General features: G+C 32.3%; 1 protein-coding gene across 1 annotated transcript in view; it reads right to left on the bottom strand.

Moving 5' to 3' along the window:
* LOC107438888 (uncharacterized) overlaps positions 1–18,675 on the bottom strand; it is a 137,526-nt gene that overhangs the window by 79,393 nt on the left and 39,458 nt on the right. Inside the window, exons 11-31 of the mRNA XM_087163864.1 lie at positions 17,971–18,117; positions 17,660–17,806; positions 17,315–17,461; positions 17,004–17,150; positions 16,379–16,525; positions 16,063–16,209; positions 15,751–15,897; positions 15,442–15,588; positions 15,156–15,302; positions 14,842–14,988; positions 14,533–14,679; positions 14,247–14,393; positions 13,931–14,077; positions 13,617–13,763; positions 13,304–13,450; positions 7,786–7,932; positions 7,475–7,621; positions 7,164–7,310; positions 610–756; positions 314–460; positions 18–164 (exon numbers count right to left, since the gene is read on the bottom strand). Coding sequence (XP_087019990.1) covers positions 18–164; positions 314–460; positions 610–756; positions 7,164–7,310; positions 7,475–7,621; positions 7,786–7,932; positions 13,304–13,450; positions 13,617–13,763; positions 13,931–14,077; positions 14,247–14,393; positions 14,533–14,679; positions 14,842–14,988; positions 15,156–15,302; positions 15,442–15,588; positions 15,751–15,897; positions 16,063–16,209; positions 16,379–16,525; positions 17,004–17,150; positions 17,315–17,461; positions 17,660–17,806; positions 17,971–18,117 — 3,087 coding nt within the window. The remainder of the gene's footprint in view (positions 1–17; positions 165–313; positions 461–609; positions 757–7,163; positions 7,311–7,474; positions 7,622–7,785; positions 7,933–13,303; positions 13,451–13,616; positions 13,764–13,930; positions 14,078–14,246; positions 14,394–14,532; positions 14,680–14,841; positions 14,989–15,155; positions 15,303–15,441; positions 15,589–15,750; positions 15,898–16,062; positions 16,210–16,378; positions 16,526–17,003; positions 17,151–17,314; positions 17,462–17,659; positions 17,807–17,970; positions 18,118–18,675) is intronic.

Here is an 18,675-nt window from a genome sequence, read left to right as displayed (position 1 = left end):
TATAAATGATATTTTACCGACACATTTCCTCTTCTTAACTTTATAACCAGGTTGGCACTCGCATCTGTATTTCGATACATCTTGTTCGTCATTAATGCATGTAAAGAATTCTCCTTTCTCCTGACATTCTTTGTTTCCTCCGTTGTCTTCGCAACCGGTTAGAGCTGAAAAATTAAGAAACTGTATATAAGATATTATTGGGTGAAAAACACCACTTTTCTGTATTGATAAAGATCATTGTAAGTTTCATAAAAACCACTGTTTCGATTAAAAGAAAAAGAAAATTCTCTGATAACTATAAATGATATTTTACCGACACATTTCCTCTTCTTAACTTTATAACCAGGTTGGCACTCGCATCTGTATTTCGATACATCTTGTTCGTCATTAATGCATGTAAAGAATTCTCCTTTCTCCTGACATTCTTTGTTTCCTCCGTTGTCTTCGCAACCGGTTAGAGCTGAAAAATTAAGAAACTGTATATAAGATATTATTGGGTGAAAAACACCACTTTTCTGTATTGATAAAGATCATTGTAAGTTTCATAAAAACCACTGTTTCGATTAAAAGAAAAAGAAAATTCTCTGATAACCATAAATGATATTTTACCAACACATTTCCTGTTCTTAATTTTATAACCAGGTTGGCACTCGCATTTGTATTTCGATACATCTTGTTCGTCATTAATGCATGTAAAGAATTCTCCTTTCTCCTGACATTCTTTGTTTCCTCCGTCGTCTTCGCAACCAGTTTGAGCTGAAAAATTAAGAAACTGTATACAATTTATTATTGAGTGAAAAACACCACTTTTCTGCATAGACATTTTAATATATACAATTGCAATTTCTTGTTTTAACAAATCAAAACAAATAAAAATGCGCATAAAAGTGACAAAATACGGTTCAATTTTTGAATGAAAGATTCTACTCATGAACAAATACAATATATTTGTGTTAATTTTAATTTTCATAACATAAAAAATAATGGTTCAACTGTTTTTCACTGCATTCGTTGCATTTTTATGGACCTCATAACCTATAGTAAAATCCATATTTTAACAATACCATATAGTAAAATCTCTAAAAAATATATTATTCAGTCCCCAGTTTAAAGTTCATAAAAGTTAGATCTGTATTTTTTAAACTGTTATTTAAAGATATTTTTAATTCAGTTCAAGATCATAAAGATATTTAATATATGAATTTATAGAAGTTATTTTCAGTTAGGATTCGAAAGGTATAAGGATTCAAAATTGTAGGCTTAAAACTAAAAATGATGTTCTTTTATTAAAGTAATCTCACGATTATACCTTATTACGCAATATTCTTTGACAAACATTAGTTATCGATTTAAAATTATTAATTGGTAAATAAGTTATATTTTATTTGGCAATATATGTTAAGTAAAGATGTGTCAAATTAACGTTTGCATTTAAAATATTCTACCTAAATTAGCTATTTAAAATAGTAAAGCAATGTAAGGGCTTTATTTTCAGCACTATTTCTACGTAATCTCTTAGGCGATAAACTTTTCACTGGATTTTACTGTAACAATATTTATATAGATAAAATTGCTATAGTAATACACAAAATGGTTGGATTCAAATTTTCTAAGAATAAAATTAGGAACTTAAACTGAGGGAATTTCATTCAGTTAGAATTTATTTAAAATTTCGGGGTCTATTTATTAAATAGTTTTTAATTTGGAGGGATTGTTTAACAAAAATGTTTGCTAGAAATCATGGGGTCGGTGAGCGAATTAATCTAGTGAAATATATTTTCATAGCTTCCAACTGCGCACCGTCATTAAAAAAATTATTTCTTAATAGTAGCAACATTTTTGTTTAATTGTTATTGATATTGAAAGGTGATATTAAAAAAACCATTATATATTGGTTAGGCAGTAATAGTTTTATATGCTTATTTATATATATATATATATACAGTAGAGTCCCGATTATCCGAGTTAATGGGGGCCGCAACAAACTCGGATAACTGAAAAACTCGGTTAAAGCGAAGAGTATAAAAACGGAAAGAAAAAGAGAAGGTATAAATGTAATATATTTAAGAAATACAAAATGTATACGAGTATACCACATACAATTCATATTATAATTAAAAAGCTTACTTAAAAACATTTAAAGACCATACTTTACGAGAATTAAATAGTTTTTACTTAAAAAAATTCCTTAATCGTTTTTCGTTCAACGTAACTTTGGCGCTTTTCTGTAGTAATGTTTCGCCTCTTTGAGGGATAACAGGGAGGCTGGTGTCGTCTCTTTTTGTTGTTCTATATATTCAATAGTACATTCGATAGCTTTTAGTCCATCTGTATGAGAGATTTTTATATGTTGATTTTAATAATCACTGTCTTGATCATCTTCGCTAGATTCATGATCATTATTGGCGATATTAACGATAATTTCATCAGACCAAGTTGTTGGATTTTGTTTTTCTGAGTGTTTGGAAGATAAAATTCAGATTTATTTTTCAGCGGTTTTTTTAAAAATAAACTAGAACAAAAAAAATCCTTGAAATATTTCATAGCTCGGTTAGGGCGGAAACTCTGATAACCGGGGCTCGGATAATCGGAACTCTACTGTATATATATATATATATATATATATATATATATATATATATATATATATATATATATATATATATATACAGTATACTCTCGATTATCCGTGCGTGGATTATCTGGTGTGCGGATTATCCGTGTCCATTCCGGAGTCAACAGAAAATTTAAATAGAAGCATTTTCAAGATTAAAAAATTTTGATTCATGAAGTTATAACACTACCCAATTTTTGGAAGCAATATTCGCTATTGGATTGCAGTATATGGAATGTCAGCAGCATGGTCAAAGGTAAAATCGCCTACGTTATCACGATCGTGGAGAAAGATCATATCTCTTGTTGAACAATCTTCAGATATTCAAGAAGAATATGATAATAGTATTCTTGAACAAGCAAAAGAAATCAAAGGTTTCGAAATTCTTGATGAAGAAAATTTAGAAGATTGGTTTCAAAGTGATGCATGTGAGCCTGGCTTCCAGTATTTGACAGATGAAGGCATCGTTATGTTGTTGAATCAAATAATGATGATAGTAACTGATGCAGAAGATGTAGTAAATGAGGGAAATACAATTTCTCATTCTGCTGCTCTGTAGAAACTTTATTAAATTATATGGGAGTATTTGATTACGGTGACATTAATGCAGTTCATAAAATATGTGACAATATATGGCTCATTACGCATTTTTTTCAAAGAAAATTCCTAGTTTCATGTTATGCAGCATGCAAGTGTCAGTAATTTTTATATTTTTTGTATTGATATTGTTTTTTTCTATAATAAAAGTAGTTTTCGGATTATCCGTGTTTTTCGGTTGTCGGTGCGACCTGTGCCGGGGATTATCCCGGATAATCGGGAGTGCACTGTATATATACGATTTGTTTAATTTTAATAAAACTCTTCTTACTTTAATTTTTTTCTCTCTACCTCTGAGTAAAATCTCTCTCAACGACCATGCAAGTTGGCATGTACAAATCTGTTATTCTTCTCGTTTACGTCTACTGCAGTGATCAACAAGAACAGTTTAAAAAAAGTAGGAAAATAAAGATTAACCCATTAACTCCCATCTTTTAATAGAGTAATTGAAAGAAATTTGTCTCTACGAAGTTTAATGCAAATATATGTGAACTAGGTGAATAATTCGTCTCTTAAGACAAATTTAAGTTTTAAAATTATCACAAGCAATTTTTTTTTTATAATGAGACAAAAGAATTTATATTATTTCGAGGATCTATAAACGATATAACGAGCAGATGACTTAGTCTCTAATCTAATTAATATAAAGTTTAAAATACATTAAAGTATAAAATCTAAAGATCTAAACAAGTTCAAGGAGAAAAGAGCAAGCAAAGCAAAATGAAATGAACTGCATAAATAGCTCCAGGTATTGGCAAGCGATACGGAATAAAACTCAGAGCTCCCTGGATTATAGATGGATCAGCTCATATCATAAATTCATTTTCTAAAGTTAATTATTTAAAATAACATTTTTTGTAAATTATTCTATTAACAATAAAATAATATAAGTTAGAGAAATAAAATGAATTAGGGAAAAATAAAATAAATGCCATTAAAATAAAATAAATTTGAGAAAAGCAAGGGAATGAGAGCAGAGCCCCCTTGCTATCTAAAATCATTCGCACGAAATTTAGGGCTGTCGCATAGGTTTAATGACCCATTTAAGATTTTTAGTTGGTGAGTTTCTTATCTCTTCATTTGAACTATTGAAGTTAATGAAGAATATTCTTAGGCGAGATTGAAAACACATTTTTCTAAGAAGCATCTTCGTAAAAAGATTTTAAATATACAATAAGCTGATGCAATTGTCCAATAATAATGTGCTCATTATGTTTTGTTGTTTTATATCCCCGATAACTTTTTGTTATAGTTTTGTTAAGTAAGCTTCATTCATTAGAAAAAAATATCAAAACATTTATCTCCTAAAACAAGTTTATGATTCTACTTATCACCATTAAACCAAACAATTAAAAAAATTTATTTGATACACAATTTATTTCCTTTCAAAAATTTCTATCACTATATGATTTACATAACGAACTGTTTAGTTAGACCATCAAAATCGTCCCCACTATTGCTTTTTTTAAACAAAAGCCTTTTTGAACTGTATTCCTTTCGAGTGACAATAAAATTCCCACTCATTCTTTGAGCACCAAACTTGTCCCAGTTAATAGGTTTATTTATATACTATTGTGATTATTTATGGATCCAGTTTCACAACTATTTTACAACCATCGATTTTCAATTTATCTGGGATGTGCTACAAAAGTAATTATTTTATAAATGTTTAGTATGACTTTAGCGAATTTAGGATGCGGATTAAAAAGGTGCTTAAATTATGCCTTACAACTCCAAACATCACTTAAAACTGTCTTAATATTTCTTAAATAATAACAAAGGAACATTCAATAAAATTTCCATGATGAAAATAAAGTTTCTATTTGACTGTATTCAAATCCTGATAACTCTGGTTTTTCTCCGTATTTCAGATATATTACCATTAATTTTCCTAAAAATAATAATAATACAGAAATTGCTTATATTCGCTCAACATTTTTCTAAAGAAAATGTTTCCGATCCTCTATGAAAAGAGGTGGGTGTGATTGCTTACAATAAAACGGAAACACTCACCTCCAAGCTCAGGGAAATATAAAAACTGTTTCTTCATTATCCAATCCCCACGTTAGAGCTTATATATGCGAAACTGCAAAATGCTTTTCTTTTCTAAACCCAGTCGTTCCAAAATCAATTTAAGAATCGGTATTACGCATAAAACAATTCAAATAAAATGTTTGCTATGTTACAATCATTGTAGTTTTTTGAATATTTTAAGGATGTACAATGCACAACTAAAAAAGTTAAATAAGTGGAGCAGCAGTCATTTTAGGTAGCGGTTGATTTAGTTCCAATTAAAATTTTGATTCAGATTTATGACCCCCAAAATATCGAGGATATATTCTTGGATCATAACCCCCAAAATCTTGGAACTATATTCTTGGAAATATAGTTCCAACAGTTTGGTCAAAAGAGCGGTCCAATGAATTGAAAAGATTCGGCACACAATTGAAAACTTCGTTTATCTAAAATTAATTCCATGCAAAAAAATAGTTTTTAGTTAATATTTATTATTTTATTTAATAAAATTCGAAAAAATAGAAAAACTTAGGTTTACACCTTTTACATCAGTTTCATGGATGTCAGTTTATATGGAAATATACAAAATTTGAGCGAAAATATCCGAATAGTTATTAAAAAATAAATTATTAAAACACGATCTTTTCATAGTATTTGAAAACATTAACTAGTAACAATTAAGGCAAGCAAAAAATAAATAAGGGAAATTATTGAACAGATATAAGACTTGGAATGCGGATAGTAATATCGCCCGAATTTGCTATATTTAAATGGATTGCTAAATTGAAACAAATTATCATGCTTTTTAGCTCGAATATATGATAATGTGGTTCAACCTGAAATAATATATCATGCTAATCATCATGCTTTTTAGCTCGAATACATGATAATGTGGTTTAACCTGAAATGATATATCATGTAAATTATCATGCTTTTTAGCTCGAATACATGATAATGTGGTTTAACCTGAAATGATATATCATGTAAATTATCATGCTTTTTAGCGGATATATGATAATGTGGTTTAACCTGAAATGATATATCATGTAAATTATCATGCTTTTTAGCGGATATGTGATAATGTGGTTTAACCTGAAATGATATATCATGTAAATTATCATGCTTTTTAGATGATATATGATAATGTGGTTTAACCTGAAATGATATATCGTTTGAATTAACACCTTATTTCCTTATGTACTTCTACTCTCTGGCTGCTATGTTGTGGAGATAGCCTGCGCCTGCTTCAGACGGGTATAATACGTGAAGATTAGAGGGCCAGTGCAAACTATTCTCCCCGTGGCCAGTCCAAACGGCATTTTCAGGGTTGACAGTGGATGATTTCGCTCTTCCCTCTTTCGGTTTGATATTTCATTCAGGTACCTAACTTCGTTCTTCGATCCCTTCGTTCTTTTCGTCTTTAAAGTAAGATGGTACAATGTCCTTACTAATAGAGGTATATTGTCCTCAATAAGCAACATATTAACTCCTTTTTTACACTCCTGTATTTGCAAAGTAACTCCTTTTAATTCACACTAAATATAATGATATCGTTTAGAAATGCAAATATTCACCAATGCATTTTTCTTTGTCTATTTTATACCCAGGAAGGCAGTCGCACGAGTATTTGGACGCATCTAGTACGTCATTATAGCAAGTAAAGAAGTTCCCTTTCTTTTAACAATGATCTTTCCCTCCATGGTCTTCGCAACCAGTTTTGCCTGAAATGTAAAAATAAATATTTAAATTGCGACAAGGAAATTTGTTGTGAACGAGTTTTCTTCTGGAAACATGATGAGACATTTTTTTTCCTTCCTGTACTTACAAATTAAGTATTTCTCCTAAAACAGTTGTAAAAAAGCTTTTTTTCAGGAAATATGATTTCTTTTCCTTAAGACTAAAAATATTGCTATGGATAAAAAATACATATATTTACCGACGCATTTTTCTTTGTCTATTTTGTAACCAGGAACGCAGTCGCACAAGTATTTGGAGGCATTTATTTTGTCATTATTGCAGGTAAACAAGTCTCCTTTCTTTTGACACACCTCTTTTCCTCCATAATCCTCGCAACCAGTTTTAACTGAAATATAAAAAAAATATTTCAATTGCGACAAGGAAATTTGTTGTGAACGAGTTTTCTTCTGGAAACATGATGAGACATTTTTTTTTCTTCCTGTACTTACAAATTAAGTATTTTTCCTAAATCTAAAAATATTGCTATCGTTAAGAAAGACATATATTTACCAATGCATTTTTCTTTGTCTATTTTGTACCCAGGAAGGCAGGCACACGTGTATTTGGAGGCATTTATTTTTTCATTATTGCAAGTAAAGAAATCTCCTTTCTTTTGACACGCCTCTTTCCCTCCATAATCCTCGCAACCAGTTTTAACTGAAATAAAAGAAAAATATTTCTATTGCGACAAGGAAATTAGTTGTAAGCAAGTTTTGTCAGGAAATTTGATAAGACATTTTTTTTTCATTCCTGTATTTACGAAGTAAGTTTTTTTCCTAAGACTAAAAATATTGCTATCGTCAAGAAACACGTATATTTACCAATGCATTTTTCTTTGTCTTTTTTGTATCCAGGAATGCAGTCGCACGTGTATTTGGAGGCATTTATTTTCTCATTATTGCAAGTAAAAAAATCTCCTTTCTTTTGACACACCTCTTTCCCTCCATAATCCTCGCAACCAGTTTTAACTGAAATATAATGAAAATATTTTAATTTCTGTATAGGGTATAGATGTAAACAGTTTTTTTTTTTTTTGAAATTTGAATCGACATTTTTTTTCATTCCGGTATTTGCAAAGTATCTATTTTTACCCAAAACTGCAAATATTGAAATCTATAAGAAACGCATATATTTACCAATGCATTTTTCTTTGTCTTTTTTGTACCCAGGAAAGCTTTTCTTTTCTTTGTCTTTTTTGTACCCTGGGGCTTGAGCGGCTACCAGGCGCGACGGCAGGTGGTGGATAGCCGAATGTCCTGTAGCACTGACAGGATAGCGTCTGAATAACAAATAGGAGGTCGCGAACCAACTCCCGTAACCCAGGTGTTACGCGACCCGTGCCTTGGGTGAATGGCACTGCGGTTATAGTGTCTTAACGGAGCCTCTAGTTTGACTGGCGAACATCTAGAGTAATTGCCTTACCCAGTAACTCAGGCAATGCTGGGCTGACTTTCTTTACCTGAGCTTTTTATTTGAAGTAATTTATGGCTGAAAATGACAAAAATACAACTCAAATTACTGCATTTGCAGGTGAAAATCCCAAAGTAGACCTTTCTGCAAAAGAAAAGGAAACTAGGGAAAAACCAACTGAAGGAGATAAAATGAACCCTTCATCAAGAGAGGTAGAAATGACCTCTACCCAATCAACATTTCAAGTGGGGCAGGAAGCTATTAATAGCATGACTGCCTCCATGGATGGGATCAAACTTAAAAAAAAGACTATCTGGTGCACAGAAAAAGAAACTTGCCCGAGAAAAGAAGATGGCTGAAGGTACCTGGGTAGAAAAACCCAAACCAAAGCAGAGAGGCGAGAAAAGACAAAGCCAAAGGATTGAACAAGATGTAGCCCCAAAGGCTGCCAGGAAAGAAGGACCTGAAGGTATAACCTTTAAGGAAGCTCTAACCGCAGTTAAAATGGCTGTGATTCTTGAAGGACATCTTCTTGAGCGCTTATCCGAAGAACAGGCCCTAGACCTTGAGTTCTTGATAACTGAAAAAATTTCTAGAAATGAAGAGGGTTTTGTCCCCACTTTTCTTTCTTGCAGACTAGAAAATGGGGCACTTATCATCAATTGTGCAGATCTGGGGAGCTCTAAGTGGCTGGAACAGATTGTAGTTGAGATAAACCCATGGCAGGAGCAAACTCTCTTGGTAGGAGAGGCAAGGAAACTTGTCAGAACTACTAAGATCATTGCTAAACTGCCGAAAGTCTGTAGTAAACTGGAGTCCAAAGAGGTTCTGAGAAAGATTGAGGCACAAAATGGTGGGCTTACTCCAACCGAATGGAACATACTTCATCGGAAGAATGAACCATCAGGACAGACCATCGTCCTTAGCGTGCCTGAACTGGACGCGGCTACACTTGGCAAAAGGGGATATAAATTTTATATCGGACTTCACCAAGTTCAAGCCAAAGTCCTAGACAAACCTTCCAAAAACGATGGGGGTGAAGGTTCTTCAAGCCAACATCCACCACAGTAGAAGTGACACCACAAACCTCACCAAGAAATTTCTTGATGAGGATTTTCACCTGGCCCTGATCCAAGAACCTTGGCTCGTCAGGGGAAAAATCAGTGGCCTCAAAGGAACAAAAGGTAAGCTCATTTATAATCTTAATAGTGAATCTAGAACATGTATCCTAATAGATAAAGATATTAAGGTTCTACCTCTAACAGATTTTATTCATAGGGATTTAACAGCAGTGAAAGTCAGACTCAACATAGAGGGAAGAGACCGAGAAATTGTTTTTTGCTCAGTCTACCTACCCTATGAAGAGAAGGCTCCATCTGATCAAACACTGCACAAACTCCTGCAGTTTTGTGCAGAAAACAGCTTGCAGGTAGTCTTAGGGCTGGACTGCAATGCTCACCATACTGTATGGGGCAGCACAGACACAAATAAAAGAGGTGAGTGTCTTTTAGAATTTATTCTTAATTACAATTTAGATATTTTGAACAAAGGCAATGACCCTACCTTTATAACTTCTAATCGTTCTGAAGTAATTGACATTACTATAGCAACACCGGCTATTAGTAAAAATATCACGAAATGGAAAGTAGATGGGAGACCATCAGGTTCCGACCATCAAAACATCCATTTTGAAATAAACTCCAATATAAATATTGACCGCTGCTTCAGAGACCCCATGAGAACAAATTGGAAGAAATTCCAAGACGATATCATGGGACTGACTCAACTGGGAGAAAATTATATTAGAGATAATTATGATCTAGAAATTGCAGCAGAAACTCTGCAGAACGAAATTCTAGGTTCATACAATGAAAATTGCCCAATACGTACCAAAAGAGCAAAGCCCCAATGTCCTTGGTGGAACAACTCCTTGGAAACTGAAAGGGCAAATGTTAGAAAACTCTTTAATAAAGCAAAGAAACATGGTGAGTGGGACAACTATAAAAGAGCCCTCACCAACTATAACAAAAATGTCAGGAAAAGCAAACAAGAATCCTGGAGAAAGTTCTGTGAAGAGGTAAATTCTATCTCTGAAGGAGCTAGACTCCAGAGAATCCTTAGAAGGGATGAACCCATAATGGTTGGCACCTTAAAGGATGAGGATGGCAACTTTGCTACCACTGGAAAAGAGATAATGGAAGTTATGGCCAAAACTCACTTTCCAGGAGCCATTGATATGGATAGCAATGAAGGACAGCATTTCATTGGATCTGTAAAAAGAATACAAAGAAATCAATGGACCTATGCTAAGAACGTTATCAATCAAAACAATGTCAGGTGGGCTATCTCCACCTTCAAACCACTTAAAAGCCCTGGACCTGATGGAATCATTCCTGTAATGATCCAAAAGGCAGGAGATCCTATCATCCCTGTGTTAACCAGAATTTAAAGAGCCAGTCTGGCACTGGGACATATTCCAAAGCTATGGCAAAAGACCAGGATTGTTTACATTCCTAAACCTGGCAAAAGTAACTATGACCAGGCTAAGTCTTTCAGACCAATTAGCTTATCTTCATTCTTTCTTAAAATTATGGAGAAAATTATTGATAGGCATATTAGGGATTACCTGGGTAGCAATAACCCCTTGCATAATCTACAGTTTGCCTACCAACCTGGTAAATCTACAGAGACAGCCTTACACAAGCTAGTATCTAAGATTGAAGACACCCTGGAGAGAAAGGAAATTGCATTGGCCACCTTCCTAGATATTCAGGGTGCTTTTGATAATACCTCTCACCCATCCATCCTTAATGCTTTAAGGGAAACAGGGATAGACCAAACTTTATGTTTATGGATTAAGTCCCTACTTATGGATAGAGCCATTCAAATGAATATCTTCAACGAGACATTAGAAAAGAAAACAACCAGAGGCTGTCCACAAGGAGGTGTACTATCACCATTACTTTGGAATCTGGTTGAAAATAGCCTAATCAAACATCTAAATAATACAGGCTACTATACCCAGGGATATGCTGATGACATTGTCATACTCATCCTTGGCAAAGATTTTCACATAACTTGCCAACTTATGCAAAACGCTCTAAGTTATGTAAGCAAATGGTGCAGGGAGAGGAATCTGGACATAAATCCACAGAAGACCAATCTAGTACCATTCACTCGTAAAATAAAAAGGGAAGGCTTTTTTATCCCAAAACTTTTTAACGTTGAAATCAATCTTGCCTCTGAGGTGAAATTTTTAGGCTTAATTCTTGACCAAAAACTCACCTGGAATAAACATGTTGATTACAAAATCAATCAAGCAAAAAAATGCATAATGATGTGCAGACGCATGCTTGGTAAAAACTGGGGATTACAACCAAAAATGATGTTTTGGATGTACACAGCAATTGTCAGGCCTGCTTTCACATATGCTTCAGTGATATGGTGGTGTAAAGTGGAACAGAAAACTGTGAAGGATAAGCTGGGAAGTCTGCAAAGACTGGCCTGCTTGTGTATCACAGGTGCAATGTCCACGGCCCCTACCAGAGCACTTGAGGCAATTCTGGACCTGACTCCTTTAGATATCTTCATGTGCAGCTCTGCCAGAATGACTGCATATAGAATGAAATTGCAATATCAATGGTATGACAAGCCCTCTTCTGGAGGTCATACCAGTATTACTAAGAAAATTTACCATCCAACTCTCCTTATGCCTTCTGACTGCATGGAGAGAAAGTACGTGTTTGAAAGACCATTTGAAGTAGTTTTTCCTACCAGAGAAGAATGGGATAACAACACGATCAATACAAAAAATGATGATCTAATCTGGTATACCGATGGATCAAAGAAAGGTAACCTCTCAGGACTGGATGTCTGTGGCTTGTCACCAAGATTCAACCTTTTTGAAGGTCTTGGGGAGTATGCTACTGTCTTTCAGGTGGAGGTACTTGCTATTGTAAACTGTCTGCAGATAAATATTAAGAAAGGCTACCATGGTAAGCGGATTCTTATTTTCAGCGACAGTCAAGCAGCCTTGATGGCTCTTTACTCATTTCAAGTAAAATCAAAAATTGTTCTGGAATGCAAGAATCTCCTAATAGAACTGGCAAAAAGGAATAAAATCATTCTTATTTGGGTACCAGGGCATATGGGAATTGATGGTAATGAAAGAGCTGATGAACTGGCAAAACAGGGATCCTCTTTCAATCCAATAGGAACGGAACCCTTCTGTGGAATCAATATGAAGACTACAAAGAAGGCCGTCCTAAAATGGGAAAAACAGGAGATGAACAAAGTTTGGCGCAATTCTCCTGGACAAAAACATGCTAAAAGCATGATCAGCAGCCCTTCTGCAAAAATTGCTTCTGAAATTCTTAGGCTCCCAAGATTGAAGATTCAAACAATTGTAGGCTTCATCACTGGGCATTATCATTTCAGGAAACATCTACATAGATTGGGACTTTTCGAACAAGAACCAATATGTCGGAAATGCCGTGAAGCGGTAGAATCAGCACATCACATCCTATACGAATGTGATGCCCTTGCCCTTACGCGCCTCACTACCTTAGGCAATCCATATCCTAAAGAGCTTCACCTTAATTCCATTAAGGGACAGTCAGACTATATTAATAAAGTAGGCGACCCGAGACAATGGAACTAGGAAAAATTGGGCTTGGAGTATGGTACAAAATGCAACATGTGCAGAGGTGCCACATATCTGACAAGCTCAAGCAAGAAGAAGAAGAAGAAGAAGAACCAGCTTTAACTGAAATATAATGAAAATATTTTAATTTCTGTATAGGGTATAGATGTAAACAGTTTTTGTTTTGAAATTTGAATCGACTTTTTTTTTCATTCCGGTATTTGCAAAGTATCTATTTTTACCCAAAACTGCAAATATTGAAATCAATAAGAAACGCATATATTTACCAAGGCATTTTTCTTTGTCTTTTTTGTACCCAGGAAAGCAGTCGCATGTGTATTTGGAAGCATTTATTTTTTCATTATTGCAAGTAAAGAAATCTCCTTTTTTTTGACACACTTCTTTCCCTCCATTATCCTCGCAACCAGTTTTGACTGAAATATAATAAAAATATTTTAATTTCTTCATAGGGTATAGATATAAACAGTTTTTTTTTTTTTAAATTTGAATTGACTTATTTTTTCATTCCTGTCTTTGCAAAGTATCAATTTTTAAATAAAACTGAAAATATTGAAATAGTTAAGATACGCATATATTTACCAATACATCTTTCTTTGTCTTTTTTGTATCCAGGAATGCAGTCGCATGTGTATTTGGAAGCATTTATTTTTTCATTATTGCAAGTAAAGAAATCTCCTTTCTTTTGACATACCTCTTTCCCTCCATAATCCTCGCAACCAGTTTTAACTGAAATAAAATGAAAATATTTTAATTTCTGTATAGGGTATAGATGTAAACAGTTTTTTTTTTTTTGAAATTTGAATCGACTGTTTTTTTCATTCCGGTATTTGCAAAGTAATTATTTTTACCCAAAACTGCAAATATTGAAATCTATAAGAAACGCATATATTTACCAATGCATTTTTCTTTGCCTTTTTTGTACCCAGGAATGCAGTCGCACGTGTATTTGGAGGCATTTATTTTTTCATTATTGCAAGTAAAGAAATCTCCTTTTTTTTGACACACTTCTTTCCCTCCATTATCCTCGCAACCAGTTTTGACTGAAATATAATAAAAATATTGTAATTTCTTCATAGGGTATAGATATAAAAAGTTTTTTTTTTTTTTTGAAATTTGAATTGACTTATTTTTTCATTCCTGTCTTTGCAAAGTATCAATTTTTAAATAAAACTGAAAATATTGAAATAGTTAAGATACGCATATATTTACCAATACATCTTTCTTTGTCTTTTTTGTATCCAGGAATGCAGTCGCATGTGTATTTGGAAGCATTTAGTTTTTCATTATTGCAAGTAAAGAAATCTCCTTTCTTTCGACACACCTCTTTCCCTCCATAATCCTCGCAACCAGCTTTAACTGAAATATAATGAAAATATTTTAATTTCTGTATAGGGTATAGATGTAAACACTTTTTTTTCCATTCCGGTATTTGCAAAGTATCTATTTTTACCCAAAACTGCAAATATTTAAATCTATAAGAAACGCATATATTTACCAATGCATTTTTCTTTGTCTTTTTTGTACCCAGGAATGCAGTCGCACGTGTATTTGGAAGCATCTTTTTTTTCATTATTGCAAATAAAGAAATCTCCTTTCTTTTGACACACCTCTTTCCCTCCATTATCCTCGCAACCAGTTTTAACTGAAATATAATGAAAATATTTTAATTTCTTTATTGGGTATAGATATAAACAGCTTTATCAGAAATTTGAATAGACTTCTTTTTTCATTCCTGTATTGGCAAATAATCTATTTTTACCTAAAACTGAAAATATTGAAATCGTTAAGATATGCATATATTTACCAATGCATTTTTCTTTGTCTTTTTTGTACCCAGGAATGCAGTCGCACGTGTATTTGGAGGCATTTATTTTTTCATTATTGCAAGTAAAGAAATCTCCTTTTTTTTGACACACTTCTTTCCCTCCATTATCCTCGCAACCAGTTTTGACTGAAATATAATAAAAATATTGTAATTTCTTCATAGGGTATAGATATAAAAAGTTTTTTTTTTTTTGAAATTTGAATTGACTTATTTTTTCATTCCTGTCTTTGCAAAGTATCAATTTTTAAATAAAACTGAAAATATTGAAATAGTTAAGATACGCATATATTTACCAATACATCTTTCTTTGTCTTTTTTGTATCCAGGAATGCAGTCGCATGTGTATTTGGAAGCATTTAGTTTTTCATTATTGCAAGTAAAGAAATCTCCTTTCTTTCGACACACCTCTTTCCCTCCATAATCCTCGCAACCAGCTTTAACTGAAATATAATGAAAATATTTTAATTTCTGTATAGGGTATAGATGTAAACACTTTTTTTTCCATTCCGGTATTTGCAAAGTATCTATTTTTACCCAAAACTGCAAATATTTAAATCTATAAGAAACGCATATATTTACCAATGCATTTTTCTTTGTCTTTTTTGTACCCAGGAATGCAGTCGCACGTGTATTTGGAAGCATCTTTTTTTTCATTATTGCAAATAAAGAAATCTCCTTTCTTTTGACACACCTCTTTCCCTCCATTATCCTCGCAACCAGTTTTAACTGAAATATAATGAAAATATTTTAATTTCTTTATTGGGTATAGATATAAACAGCTTTATCAGAAATTTGAATAGACTTCTTTTTTCATTCCTGTATTTGCAAATAATCTATTTTTACCTAAAACTGAAAATATTGAAATCGTTAAGATATGCATATATTTACCAATGCATTTTTCTTTGTCTTTTTTGTACCCAGGAATGCAATCGCACGTGTATTTGGAGGCATTTCTTTTTTCATTATTGCAAGTAAAGAAATCTCCTTTTTTTTGACACACTTCTTTCCCTCCATTATCCTCGCAACCAGTTTTGACTGAAATATAATAAAAATATTTTAATTTCTTCATAGGGTATAGATATAAACAGTTTTTTTTTTTTAAATTTGAATTGACTTATTTTTTCATTCCTGTCTTTGCAAAGTATCAATTTTTAAATAAAACTGAAAATATTGAAATAGTTAAGATACGCATATATTTACCAATACATCTTTCTTTGTCTTTTTTGTATCCAGGAATGCAGTCGCATGTGTATTTGGAAGCATTTATTTTTTCATTATTGCAAGTAAAGAAATCTCCTTTCTTTTGACATACCTCTTTCCCTCCATAATCCTCGCAACCAGTTTTAACTGAAATAAAATGAAAATATTTTAATTTCTGTATAGGGTATAGATGCAAACAGTTTTTTTTTTTTTTTGAAATTTGAATCGACTTTTTTTTTCATTCAGGTATTTGCAAAGTATCTATTTTTACCCAAAACTGCAAATATTGAAATCTATAAGAAACGCATATATTTACCAATGCATTTTTCTTTGCCTTTTTTGTACCCAGGAATGCAGTCGCACGTGTATTTGGAGGCATTTATTTTTTCATTATTGCAAGTAAAGAAATCTCCTTTTTTTTGACACACTTCTTTCCCTCCATTATCCTCGCAACCAGTTTTGACTGAAATATAATAAAAATATTGTAATTTCTTCATAGGGTATAGATATAAACAGTTTTTTTTTTTTTTTTAAATTTGAATTGTCTTATTTTTTCATTCCTGTCTTTGCAAAGTATCAATTTTTAAATAAAACTGAAAATATTGAAATAGTTAAGATACGCATATATTTACCAATACATCTTTCTTTGTCATTTTTGTATCCAGGAATGCAGTCGCATGTGTATTTGGAAGCATTTATTTTTTCATTATTGCAAGTAAAGAAATCTCCTTTCTTTTGACACACCTCTTTCCCTCCATTATCCTCGCAACCAGTTTTAACTGATATATAATGAAAATATTTTAATTTCTTTATTGGGTATAGATATAAACAGCTTTATCAGAAATTTGAATAGACTTCTTTTTTCATTCCTGTATTTGCAAATAATCTACTTTTACCTAAAACTGAAAATATTGAAATCGTTAAGATATGCATATATTTACCAAGGCATTTTTCTTTGTCTTTTTTGTACCCAGGAATGCAGTCGCATGTGTATTTGGAGGCATTTATCTCTTCATTATTGCAAGTAAAGAAATCTCCTTTCTTTTGACAAACCTCTTTCCCTCCATTATCCTCGCAACCAGTTTTAACTGAAATATAATGAAAATATTTTAATTTCTTTATAGGGTATATATATAAACAGTTTTTTCTTTGTAAATTTGAATTGACTTTTTTTTCATCCCTTTATTTGCAAAGTATCTATTTTTACCTAAAACTGAAAATATTAACATCGTTAAGATACGCATATATTTACCAATGCATTTTTCTTTGCCTTTTTTGTACCCAGGAATGCAGTTGCACGTGTATTTGGAGGCATTTATTTTTTCATTATTGCAAGTAAAGAAATCTCCTTTTTTTTGACACACTTCTTTCCCTCCATTATCTTCGCAACCAGTTTTGACTGAAATATAATAAAAATATTTTAATTTCTTCATAAGGTATAGATATAAACAGTTTTTTTTTTTTTTTTTTTTTTTTTTTTTTTTTTTTTTTTTTTTTAAATTTGAATTGACTTATTTTTTCATTCCTGTCTTTGCAAAATATCAATTTTTAAATAAAACTGAAAATATTGAAATAGTTAAGATACGCATATATTTACCAATGCATCTTTCTTTGTCTTTTCTGTATCCAGGAATGCAGTCGCACGTGTATTTGGAGGCATTTATTTTCTCATTATTGCAAGCAAAGAAATCTCCTTTCTTTTGACACGCCTCTTTCCCTCCATAATCCTCGCAACCAGTTTTAACTGAAATAAAAGAAAAATATTTCTATTGCGACAAGGAAATTAGTTGTAAGCAAGTTTTGTCAGGAAATTTGATAAGACATTTTTTTTTCATTCCTGTATTTACGAAGTAAGTATTTTTCCTGAGACTAAAAATATTGCTATCGTTAAGAAATACATATATTTACCGACGCATTTTTCTTTGTCTATTTTGTACCCAGGAATGCAGTCACACGTGTATTTGGAGGCATTATATTTGTAATTATTGCAAGTAAAGAAGTCTCCTTTCTTTTGACACACATCATTCCCTCCATAGCCCTCGCAACCAGTTTTAACTGAAATATAAGAAAAATATTTCAATTGCGACAAGGAAATTATTTGTAAACGAGATTTTTCAGGAAATATATTGAGAATTTTTTTTTCATTCCTGTATTTACAAAGTAATTCTCTTTTCCTAAGACTAAAAATATCATTCATTTAGAAATGCATATATTTACCAATGCATTTCTCCTTGTCGATTTTAGAAACAGGAAGGCAGTCGCAAGAATAAGATCTATATTTTTTTTTAGATTAAAAATATTGATATCGTAAACTGATTCAAATATTTACCAATGCATTTTTAACTATTTTGTACTCATGAAAGCAGTTGCATGAGTATTTGTAGGAATTTAGCTTATCATTATTGCAAGTAGAGAAGTCTTCTTTCTTTTGACACACCTGTTTCTCTCCTTAATCTACGAGCAATCCGCATAACATTTACTTCAAGTTTTTATTTACATCTGTTATTATATTAGAGGAAAAGTTCTTCTCTATTGGTTATCTTTATTTGTGCAAGTTGAAAACTTCCCCAACTGAATGATTACTGTGGAAAAATATCCTGCACTATTTAAGGA

Source organism: Parasteatoda tepidariorum, chromosome 5, assembly GCF_982258835.1.
Source record: "Parasteatoda tepidariorum strain Cologne lab strain chromosome 5, Ptep-v5.0, whole genome shotgun sequence".
NCBI classification, from domain to species: Eukaryota; Metazoa; Arthropoda; class Arachnida; order Araneae; family Theridiidae; genus Parasteatoda; species Parasteatoda tepidariorum.
This window is presented reverse-complemented; position numbering and strand designations above follow the sequence as displayed.